Source organism: Schistocerca cancellata, chromosome 2 (assembly GCF_023864275.1).
Source record: "Schistocerca cancellata isolate TAMUIC-IGC-003103 chromosome 2, iqSchCanc2.1, whole genome shotgun sequence".
Lineage (NCBI taxonomy): Eukaryota > Metazoa > Arthropoda > Insecta > Orthoptera > Acrididae > Schistocerca > Schistocerca cancellata.
Genome location: NC_064627.1, coordinates 991332477 through 991344855, shown reverse-complemented (window position 1 = coordinate 991344855; position 12379 = coordinate 991332477). Strand labels below are relative to the sequence as shown.

Genomic DNA, 12379 nt, shown 5'->3' with positions numbered 1-12379 from the left:
TGTTGCTAATGTTACTGTCCCAGATTCTGTTCATGTTTCATAAGAATTTACAGTTATTTAACTCTAGTTCTTCCCAGTTTGACATTTCACCAAAGCTCATCAGATCTATCAACCATCCTCTCTTGGTGAAGCATATTTGAATTTTGGCAATTAGAAAACACCAGGTATCTTGTTACAGAATTTTAAGTGCAGAAAGCTTAGAAAAATTTAATAACTTATCAGAAGTTTCAGAGACGCTTTTTCTGACAAAGGGCTTAGCTAATTCTCTATATTTTTTCAGTATATGTAATATACATATAGTTTGTGATGTTTTTTTATCAGTTTCATTAACATAAAACAGAAATATCAGAGATCTTAAATGTCTGTGAACATTTGCAGGCTGAAGAACGAGCATTACATGCTATGGAACGAGAAAATGCTCGTGCACGAGATGTTTTGTTTCGTGTACGATACAGAATAAATGACCTTGCACAACGTAAAGAGCTACAGGAATCAGAAATAAAGTGTGTGCAGTCTTCTAAAGCCCAAATACACCAACAGACTCAAAATTTGGAAAAGGAAGCTATTCGCCAGGAAGAAATACTGTATGGTTTGGTGAGTATGTTCTATTAAATGTTGAAGTCTGATAATATAAGCTACTGAAATGAAGATATTACATTAGAAAATATTTAGAGCTACATTTTAAAATGAACTTCAGACAAATATTACTTTTATTCCATAATTAGTGTGTTATGGGTTGGAGCTGATTAAACTTTATGGATAAGCAATTGAGCAATCATTCTTTCCTTCTCACCTTTTCTGACAAGTCCCCCCCTGACTGATTGTTCTGTGTGACTTTTCTGAAATCTACCACTTTTGTTAGAACTCTCCAGTCATTTTCCTTTGTCCTTCTTCCTTTGTCTTCAACCTTTCTCCTGGAAGAAGGAGCCACTGGCTTTGAAAATTTGCCTGATTGTAACCTTCTTTTATGTGCGTGTTCTACTGCCGCTTGGTGAGTAAATTTTTTATCTATGCAATTACATTATTTATGCATACTCAGTAGTTTAATCTTTTACATGACTCAGGTTAATACGAATCCTAATTTGTGTGTTCTGAACTTTTGATTATTGTGGCTCACATTAGCAAATGTGTCTCTTGTTTGACGGTAAGGGTGTGGATACAAATTTAAACATTTTGTGAGATGTCCTCTGTCAATTGATAGAAGGAAGACCTTGGTGGATCCATGAAGTCTTGGCAGTACAGGTCCTTGTGGTGGCAGTCTCCTTTATGGACTCCCCAAGGTCCACAAAAATGGGGTACCATTATGCCGCATTGTCAGTAACATCAGGGCTCCTAGGTATTTGCTGTCAAAATACCTGATGGAGGTACTAAGTCCTTACGTGGGTAAATGCACTTTGAGAAACCGGCCCTGATGTCATCCAAATGGAAGCACATCTGCTTTTTCTATTATTTGAATGACATGTTCATCATCTGGTCCCATGGGAGTGACAAACTCCTTGAATCCTTGTACATCTGAATATACATTCCAACATCAGATTTGCTATGGAAACTGAAGAAGAAGGAAGGCTACCATTCCTGGGCTTCATGGTCAAGAGAAGATCTAATGGCAACCTGAGCTATGGTGTGTATGAGAAGAAAACACACTCTGACCTTCATTTACACAGAAATAGCTGCCACCATCCTGCACAGAGGAATGAGGTATTAAATGTACTTGTACACATGTTGCACACCACCTTAGATGCAGGGAGTCTGCCCCAGGAACAGGACACTTCATAACTCTGTTTCGAAATATGGGTACTCAGAATGAAAGATTAAGCATGCTCTTTGCCCCACCACTATAGGACAACCTGTGGAGATGAAAGAAATCACGGAGGAAGAGGTAGCCACAGCCTTTATGCCATAACCGGCATGCTATCAGGAAAAATCAGGTGCATACTGAAAAAGTGCTGCATAAGAACTGTCTTTTGTCGTTTCAATAAAACATGGGCATTATTGGAGAGTGTCAAAGATAACCTCATTTTGCAGATGGCCATGGTCTTGGGACAGTTCAGTATCTGCATCTGCAGACATGGATGAAGTAATACACTTTCATTCCCACCATTAATCCAACTATGAAATAAGTTGATAAATGAAAGTTGCAGTGACTACCTGGTGGAAGGCTTCAGCTAATTAACTGATGTCTCCACCTATTAAATCTGCCAGAGTGATCCAATCCCAGATGTCCAACATAACTGTCAATATCTGCTTAAAGCCTAAGACCCTTCCCACAACCTCTCCCCTCAATCCATTTCCCTCCTCAATCCAATGACACCCTGCATGCCCACCTTCAACATGCTCCTCAAAATCCACAAACCCTATAATCCTGGACACGCCATTGCAGCTGGTTATTGTACCGCCACTGAAAGAATTTCTGGTCTCATTGACCAATACCTCCAACCAACTGCCTGTAATCTAGCCTCCCACATAAAAGAGACCAGCCACTTCCTTCACTGACTCTCTAGCACCCCACCCCTTTACCTCCAGTATCCCTACTTGCCACTGTTGATGCTACCTGCCTATACACCAACATGTCTCATGCCCTTGGTGTTACCCCTATTGAACACTACCTTTCCCAACATCCTTCAGACTCCAACCCACTATCTCTTTCCTTTTACACTTTACTAACTATATCCTAACACACAACTACTTCTGCTTGGAAGGGAAGGTATAAAACAAATCCACAGCACAGCCATGTGCACTTGCGTAGTACCCTCATATACCAACCCTTATGGGCTTTATGGGCCTTCTAGAGGAGACTTCCTAATTTCCAGAACCACACATCATCTATTCTGGTTCAGGTTCAGTGATTAGATCTTTTTAATTTGGACTCAGTACCAAGACACCCTATTTCATTCCTGCACAACCCCAACAGCTCTCCCATCCGCTTCACCTGGTCTTCCTCTACCTAGCTTGCCACCTTCCTGGACATTACCTCCTCCTCACTGATGGTTTTATCCACAGTTTTGTCCACATTAAATCCACTACTACTAACAGTACCTGTATTTTGACAGTTGTCATTGCTTCCACACCAAAAAGTCCTTCCCACTCAGTCTGGCCACCCAGGTGTGGCATATCTACAGTAACAAGAACTTCCTTGCTCAGTGTGCTGAGATCTTCACAAACAGGTATTCTCCACAGACCTAGTACGCAAATAGATCTCCCATGCCATTTCATGTCACATCCCAATCCTCCCACCAACTCCAAGTACTATTTACAAAGGAGTGTCCCATTTGTCACCCAGTACCAACACGGACTGGAACAACTGAACCACATGATTTATGAGGGCTTTTATTACCTATCATCATGCCCTGAAATGAAGGACATCCTATCCAAGAACCCACCTCTCCTAAAATGGTATACCATTGACACCAGGCACCACAACATCCTATTCCATCCTTGCTCTACTCCAATCCCAACCCCTTGCCACAGGGATTGTATGCCTGTGGAAGACACATGTGCAAGACCCTTTCAATCCCTCTACCCTGTGCTTCCTACTGCAGTCCAGTCACATACTTATGCTACCCAATCAAAAACCGGGCCACCTTTAAAAGCAGCCATGTCATATATTAGCTCTGTTGCAATCACAGACACAGACTTTTATATTCGTATGACTACCAACCAGCTATCTGCCAGAATGAATGGCCCCTGCCAAATTGTGGTCAAGAGCAAATCAGACCACCCTGTAGCACAGCATGCACCTAAACATAACATGCTTGATTTCAATGGCTGCTTCACTACCCAAACCATACGGATCCTCCCATTCACCTCCAGCTTATCTTAACTGTGCAGATGGAAATTATCCTTACAACACATTCTCCACACCCATAATTATACCGGACTCAACTTATGGTAACCTACTGTCCCACACCCTCCACCCAACAGTATCCATCCCCTCTGTTCTATCACCTCCTCCCTATTCTCATTTCCCAACCTTTTTGTGTGCCACCATCTGTCAATGCACCCAGTCATATTTCCCCTTCCCTGCTCCTCTACTTTCTCACTCCCTGTGTCCCTGCCCAATAGCTTCCTGACCCTGCTCTTGTTAGCTGCCTAGTCCCCGCATGCTGTATCAGACAGCACTCTCTCCCTCGCCCTCCACACACACATACATATTGTTTCTTACATTCTAAATAACAATTACATTCTAGTCTGATTTGCAGGAGACGGCAGCCATGTGTGCATGACATGTGTTTGCTCATTGTTTGCTCATGTGAATGAATGTGTGTTTATTTCTTTTTCTGAAAAAGAATTTGGCTGAAAGCTAATGTGCAGTGTCTCTTCGTTGTGCCTGTCTGCAACTTAACATATCATGTTTACTTAAGTAGAATTTACCTTTTCCTTATAATTTGATATTCCAACCTGGAGTTTCCTGTGTTTAAGAATACATTGAATAATGCTGGGAAAGAATGCTGCAATGTTGTGATTGGATTCTAAGTTTTATTTTGTTTTAAACCACAACTGCAAACCTAGTTTCAGAAAAACTTAAGTTTTCAAGTGTTACACACCTGTTAATGCAATCACATATAGATAATTAATTTTTTCACAATGAAATTTAAGTCTAAAGTAAAACCTACAAAGGAAACTTTCATGAAACAGGGGGCAGTTAAAACAGTTTCAACAAGAGCCATACATGTAATCATGTTTTTACATTCATTGCAGAGAACAGTTCTCTCTACAATACAAATAATACGAAAGTAAGATATGCACATATTCATTGTTTTTGTTTTTATAATTGTGTACAAAGACTGACTTTGTAAGTATCACTTTTGATATTACTTTGAAAATGCAATACTAAGTTAGATGTTTATGCTTCCATTAATAAGTGCCCTTCACTTGAAAATGGATGCTTGTTATTTCTGCCTGCACTCAAAACTGACAAATTATATTTATGTTGAAGACTGTTGGCACTGTCAGTATAATTCAGATTGAGGAACCACCTACCATTACAGGCCAGGCTGTAATTTATTGCTATATCCTTTATTATTCTTGTAGGACTATGAAGTGCAGCGGCTAGAATCCCGAATAGCACGAATGAAAGGCAAGACTGACGAAGAGTCCAGAGCTGCTGAGGATGAAAAACTTAATGAAATGCGCAAGATTTTGGATGAGAAGACAGAGAAAGTGACTGTGCTGACTGCAGAGGTCCAGAGAGTTGATGTAAGCATGTGTAGATAACTATAAATAATTTTTCTGTCTTTTGTTTTAAATTAATATTGTGATGCTTGCGAATTTAGGCTATTGTATTCTGCCATGTAACAACTATATATGTCTTTCTCAGTTTATGCTATTTACCTGACATTGTAGTTAACATCTTACATTGTTGTTTTTGGTTATCAGGAGTGAGTGATGGTGTATATCACAAACACACTAGATAATTAAAGATATGTAATGATCATAATTGTGGAATCAGATGTTCAGTGGGTAGCTCTACACTCATCATAACTACAGCAAAAGTGAAGAGATTGACATAGTCGTTAATACATGATGTCTAGTTTATCAAACATAACATAGAATTAATTTTGTCAGTATTTTGTTGGCCTTTTCCAAAGCTTAACCAGAAAAAGTAAAATGTGTGACGGCAGTGGTTTGGCAAGTTATGGTAAAGGAAACAAACTTAGGTGCAATTAGGGTTACAAAAAATATTAATGATTTTTCATTTAACCTGAGTTATTTTCATAGAATTCTTTGTAACAGTGCAATCTGAGACTCCCAAATGTGAGAACCATTTCTGGCAGAATAACAGTAACTACCGTATTTACTCGAATCTAAGCTGCACTTTTTTTCCAGTTTTTGTTATCCAAAAAACCGCCTGCGGCTTAGAATCGAGTGCAAAATAAGCGCAAGTTCTGAAAAATGGTAGTAGGTTCCGCCACAACTAACTTCTGCCGTCGAAGAATATATGTAGCGCTACACAGGCATGCTTTGCAGGCACAAAGATAAATACTGGTGCCAAAACCTCTGAGTCAGTAAATAAATTTAAAAAAAGGTGGAAGACGAGCTTTTTTCTCCGCCCCGAGTTTCGACCACTGCATTTTCATACATTATCCAACGAAGTAAATACAAATTCCGTATTGTTCATCTGCGAATGTAGCAACATTTCAACGTACTATGAAAATCCGACTGGCAAGACTGTTTGGGATGTTTGTCAATATGGCCAACTCAACGTTCTGAATTTTTTCCTACCTGTGAGAAGAGATGGTTGTTAATAAGAACTTTTAAGAATTGAGAATCACATGCAGTATTCTCTTCACCATAAGAATAATACGAATATAAACATTTTGCCATGTATTCTTTCGTGTTTGCTGCTATCTCATTTAAATCCTGTCTGCCTAATAAACTTCAAAACTAGTCTGAGACAACAACAAACACGGAAGAATATACATATCATGTCATGTTTATATTCGTATTATTCTTATGCCTAATAGTGATACAGTCACAAATGAAGCACGGCAATTGACTAGATTTTTAAATCTAAGATGACTCTAATTTCTGTGCAGAATGTAATGTACAAAAGAGGCGTCTGCAAAGATTTTCAAACGGCGAAAAATTTTAGCTAAACTCTCGTTCATAACATCTATCATACGCAGTCTATTATTTGGTTCTTGTTGAATATTACCAAAGAAAGCAGCAGTGTAAGTAACAACAAATAGCAGTCTCTTGCCATTGTTTCGCTAACGAGACAATTCCTCTCTCTCTCTCTCTCTCTCTCTCTCTCTCTCTCTCTCTCTCTCTCTCTCTCTCTCTCTTTTTTTCATAAGCAGCAGTAGCACGCACAAAAGCAAGCCATGCCGCGAGCAGCAACAGGTCGTACACACTCATTATCAGAATGCGACAAACAATGCATGACACAGTACAACAACACATTTTCAGCTTAGAGTGACGTTAACACCTATAACGAAGAGAACAGCAATTATCAGATCAAAGAAAAATAAGCAATCGATTCGAAACAGACGAAGCACGTGAGAAAGGAAGGGTACCCGTATAAATACGGGCCTGACGCATAGCAATGGCTACCTGGTAAAGCTTAACTGCTAAGCCTACGACTCGAACCAAATTACTGTAGCTGTATCGTCATTCATTCGATCTAAATTGTGTCTCATATTACAATGGACCAACTTTGTTTCAATTTGGAAGTGTGGCCTAAAACTTTTCTCTCCCTTGAATTTTGAGTCTCAAATTTCTGGTGCGGCTTAGATTCGGGAAATTTTTTTTTTCCTTGATTTCGAGTCTCATTTTTCAGGTGCGGCTTAGATTAGAGTGCGGCTTAGATTCGAGTAAATACGGTATGCTTGGAGTGCAAAAAGCAGTTTCAAAGCTTATGACAATTAAAATGAAATTTATTATTGTGATCTAACATTTGAATAACAGAAACTTAATTTAATAGAAAGGGAAAAAAGAAGTAGTGCTTGGCTGTTTAAAACTAAGCTGGTATTTTGTTATCATGATCATCATCATTTTTTGTGGCAGACTCCTTTAACATATTCTCAGTTTGAATATAAAAAATTTTTATGCGAGGGAAAATCTTCTGTCCACAAATCATCTCTGTTTTACAAATCTTCATTCATGCAAAACTCATCTTGCCCTTTTCTCATATGAGATCCAGTGAACCATGGATAAAGGCCAACAGGTGGATTCCATATTCCTAGATTTCCATAAAGCATGGTGCCACACAGCTGACTGCTAACAAAAGTACAAGCATATGGAATAGATTCCCACATATGTAAGCGGCTTGAAGAATTCGTAGGTAACAGAATTCAGTATGCTGTTCTCGATCGCAAGTGTTCATCAGAAACGAGGGTATAATCAGGAATGCCACAGGGAAGTGTGATAGGACTGCTGTTATACTAAATAATCTGGTGGACAGGATAAACAGCAGTCTGTGGCTGTTTGTTGATGATGCTATTGTGTATGGAAAAGGGTGATCATTCAGTGACTGTAGGAGGATACATGATGATTTAGAGCAAATTTGTAGTTGGTGTGATGAATGCTAGCTATATCTATATGTAGAAAAGTGTAAGTTAATTTGGATGAGTAGGAAAAACAAACCCATAATGTTTGAATACGGTATTAGAGGTGTGCTGCTTGACAAAGTCAGTCGATTAAATTCCTGGACATAGTGCTGCAGAGCAGTATAAAAAGGAATGGCATGTAAGGACTGTAATAGGGAAGGTGAATGCTCGACTTCGGTTTATTGGGAGAATTTTAGGAATGTGTGGTTCATCTGCAAAGGAGACCACATGTAGGACACTAGTGCAACCCATTACTTAGTACTGTTTGAGTGTTTGGAATCTGCTCCAGATCAGATTAAAGGAAGACATCAAAGCAGTTCAGAGGTGGACTGCTAAATTTGTTTCCGATCAGTTGAACAATGTGCAAGTAATGTGAAAATGCTTCAGGAACTTCAAGAAGCACTATTGAGAAAATTTAGAGAACCAGTATTTGCGGTATTTGAGACTAACTGTAGGGTGATTCTACTGCCGCCAATGTACATCTCGTGTAAGGATCATGAAGATAAGATTAGAGAGATGAGGGCTCATACAGATGCATATAGACAATCATTTTTTCCTCACTCTGTTTGTGAGTCGAACAGAAAAGGAAATGACTAGTAGTAGTACAGGGTACCAATTATTTATTTGTTAAGTATCCATTCATCAAATATTTTATGTGGGATGTAGCTTACTTTGTACATTAGTACACAATTTCAAATACATGTTACAAAACAGTAACATTGATTCAATAACCTAAATAGTATAAGCACATGATAGAGTACAGTAAATCATTGAAATATAATACATTAATATAAAGTAAAACCACCACAACATAATTTATAGTACTAAATTATTTAATTTAATAGATAAACAGCCTATTTTCCACCAAGCAGCTGCAGTACACACACACATAAAAACTGTTGTAATTGGCAAGCTTCCAGAGCCAGTGGCTCCTTCTTCAGGCAGAAGGGTTGAATGGGAAAGAAGAAGGGTGAAGGAAAAGGACTGGAGAGATCTAGGAAAAGGGGTAGGTTTTGGGAAAGTCACCCAGAACCGTGGGTCAGGGGAGACTTGCTGTACGGGATGAGAAGGAATTAATCTAGGAAAAGGGGTAGGTTTTGGGAAAGTCTCCCCTGACCTGTGGTTCTGGGAGACTTTCCTGAAATCTACCCTTTTTGCTAGACCTTTCCAGTCCTTTTCTTTCACCCTTCTTCCTTCCCCTTCAACCCTTCTTCCTGAAGAACTAGCCACTGGCTTCGAAAGCTTACCAATTACAACGGTCTTTTACGTGTGTGTTCTGCCACCGCTTGGTGTGTAGCTTTTTATCTATCCAATTAAATAATTTATGATAGTGACAATAACAAACGTAATTGTTGGGTTCAAATTAATGATTGATGATTGTTTTTAGATACAATTAAATAATTTAGTCAATAATTGATTGTTTTCATTCTAATATATAGTACATTTAAAAAGAAAGATGATGAGACTTACCCAACAAAAGCGCTGGCAGGTCGATAGACACACAAATAAACACAAACATACACACAAAACTCTAGCTTTCGCAACCAACGGTTGCCTCGTCAGGAAAGAGGGAAGGAGAAGGAAAGACAAAAGGATTGGGTTTTAAGGGAGAGGGTAAGGAGTCATTCCAATACCGGGAGCGGAAAGACTTACCTTAGGGGGAAAAAAGGACAGGTTTACACTCGCACACACACACATATCCATCCACACATACACAGACACAAGCAGACATTTGTAAAGGCAAAGAGTTTGGGCAGAGATGTCAGTCGGGACGGAAATACAGAGGCAAAGATGATGTTGAAAGACAGGTGAGGTATGAGCGGCGGCAGATTGAAATTAGCGGAGATTGAGGCCTGGCGGATAGCGAGAAGAGAGGATATGCTGAAGGGCAAGTTCCCATCTCCGGAGTTCTGACAGGTTGGTGTTAGTGGGAAGTATCCAGATAACCCGGACGGTGTAACACTGTGCCAAGATGTGCTGGCCGTGCACCAAGGCATGTTTAGCCACAGGGTGATCCTCATTACCAACAAACACTGTCTGCCTGTGTCCATTCATGCGAATGGACAGTTTGTTGCTGGTCATTCCCACATAGAACGCTTCACAGTGTAGGCAGGTCAGTTGGTAAATCACGTGGGTGCTTTCACACGTGGCTCTGCCTTTGATCGTGTACACCTTCCAGGTTACAGGACTGGAATAGGTGGTGGTGGGAGGGTGCATGGGACAGGTTTTACACCGGGGGCGGTTACAGGGGTAGGAGCCAGAGGGTAGGGAAGGTGGTTTGGGGATTTCATAGGGATGAACTAAGAGGTTACGAAGGTTAGGTGGACGGCGGAAAGACACTCTTGGTGGAGTGGGGAGGATTTCATGAAGGATGGATCTCATTTCAGGGCAGGATTTGAGGAAGTCATATCCCTGCTGGAGAGCCACATTCAGAATCTGATCCAGTCCCGGAAAGTATCCTGTCACAAGTGGGGCACTTTTGGGGTTCTTCTGTGGAAGGTTCCGGGTTTGAGGAGATGAGGAAGTGGCTCTGGTTATTTGCTTCTGTACCAGGTCGGGAGGATAGTTACGGGATGCAAAAGCTGTTTTCAGGTTGTTGGTGTAATGGTTCAAGGATTCCGGACTGGAGCAGATTCGTTTGCTACGAAGACCTAGGCTGTAGGGAAGGGACCGTTTGATGTAGAATGGGTGGCAGCTGTCATAATGGAGGTACTGTTGCTTGTTGGTGGGTTTGATGTGGACGGACGTGTGAAGCTGGCCGTTGGACAGGTGGAGGTCAGCGTCAAGGAAAGTGGCATGGGATTTAGAGTAGGACCAGGTGAATCTGATGGAACCAAAGGAGTTGAGGTTGGAGAGGAAATTCTGGAGTTCTTCTTCACTGTGAGTCCAGATCATGAAAATGTCATCAATAAATCTGTACCAGACTTTGGGTTGGCAGGCCTGGGTAACCAAGAAGGCTTCCTCTAAGCGACCCATGAATAGGTTGGCATACGAGGGGGCCATCCTGGTACCCATGGCTGTTCCCTTTAATTCTTGGTATGTCTGGCCTTCAAAAGTGAAGAAGTTGTGGGTCAGGATGAAGCTGGCTAAGGTAATGAGGAAAGAGGTTTTAGGTAGAGCGGCAGGTGATCGGCGTGAAAGGAAGTGCTCCATCGCAGCGAGGCCCTGGACATGCGGAATATTTGTGTATAAGGAAGTGGCATCAATGGTTACAAGGATGGTTTCCGGGGGTAACAGACTGGGTAGGGATTCCAGGCGTTCGAGAAAGTGGTTGGTGTCTTTGATGAAGGATGGGAGACTGCATGTAATGGGTTGAAGGTGTTGATCTACGTAGGCAGAGATGCGTTCTGTGGGGGCTTGGTAACCAGCTACAGTGGGACGGCCGGGATGATTGGGTTTGTGAATTTTGGGAAGAAGGTAGAAGGTGGGGGTGCGGGGTGTTGGTGGGGTCAGGAGGTTGATGGAGTCAGGTGAAAGGTTTTGTAGGGGGCCTAAGGTTCTGAGGATTCCTTGAAGCTCCGCCTGGACATCAGGAATGGGATTACCATGGCAAACTTTGTAAGTAGTGTTGTCTGAAAGCTGACGAAGTCCCTCAGCCACATACTCCCGACGATCAAGTACCACAGTCGTGGAACCCTTGTCCGCCGGAAGAATGACGATGGATTGGTCAGCCTTCAGATCACGGATAGCCTGGGCTTCAGCAGTGGTGATGTTGGGAGTAGGATTAAGGTTTTTTAAGAAGGATTGAGAGGCAAGGCTGGAAGTCAGAAATTCCTGGAAGGTTAGGAGAGGGTGATTTTGAGGAAGAGGAGGTGGGTCCCGCTGTGACGGAGGACGGAACTGTTCCAGGCATGGTTCAATTTGGATAGTATCTTGGGGAGTTGGATCATTGGGAGTAGGATTAGGATCATTTTTCTTCGTGGCAAAGTGATATTTCCAGCAGAGAGTACGGCTGTAGGACAGTAAATCTTTGACAAGGGCTGTTTGGTTAAATCTGGGAGTGGGGATGAAGGTGAGGCCTTTGGATAGGACAGAGGTTTCGGATTGGGAGAGAGGTTTGGAGGAGAGGTTAACTACTGAATTGGGGTGTTGTGGTTCCAGATTGTGTTGATTGGAGTTTTGAGGTTTTGGAGGGAGTGGAGCTGGAAGTGGGAGATTGAGTAGATGGGAGAGACTGGGTTTGTGTGCAATGAGAGGAGGTTGAGGTTTGCTGGAAAGGTTGTGAAGGGTGAGTGAGTTGCCTTTCCGGAGGTGGGAAATCAGGAGATTGCATAGTTTTTTAAGGTGGAGGGTGGCATGCTGTTCTAATTTGCGGTTGGCCTGTAGGAGGA

The 12379-nt window shown here is 41.4% G+C and overlaps 1 protein-coding gene across 3 annotated transcripts in view; it reads left to right on the top strand.

The window, feature by feature from the left end:
• The window catches only part of LOC126162967 (coiled-coil domain-containing protein 39), a 485180-nt gene that overhangs the window by 302247 nt on the left and 170554 nt on the right, over window positions 1–12379 (top strand). For all 3 annotated transcript variants that reach the window (XR_007535141.1, XM_049919812.1, XM_049919811.1), the window contains 2 exons: window positions 379–594; window positions 5032–5196. Coding sequence is in view for 2 of the 3 variants with exons in the window: in XM_049919812.1 (XP_049775769.1) it covers window positions 379–594; window positions 5032–5196 (381 nt within the window). In the remaining variant the exon portion in view is untranslated. The remainder of the gene's footprint in view (window positions 1–378; window positions 595–5031; window positions 5197–12379) is intronic.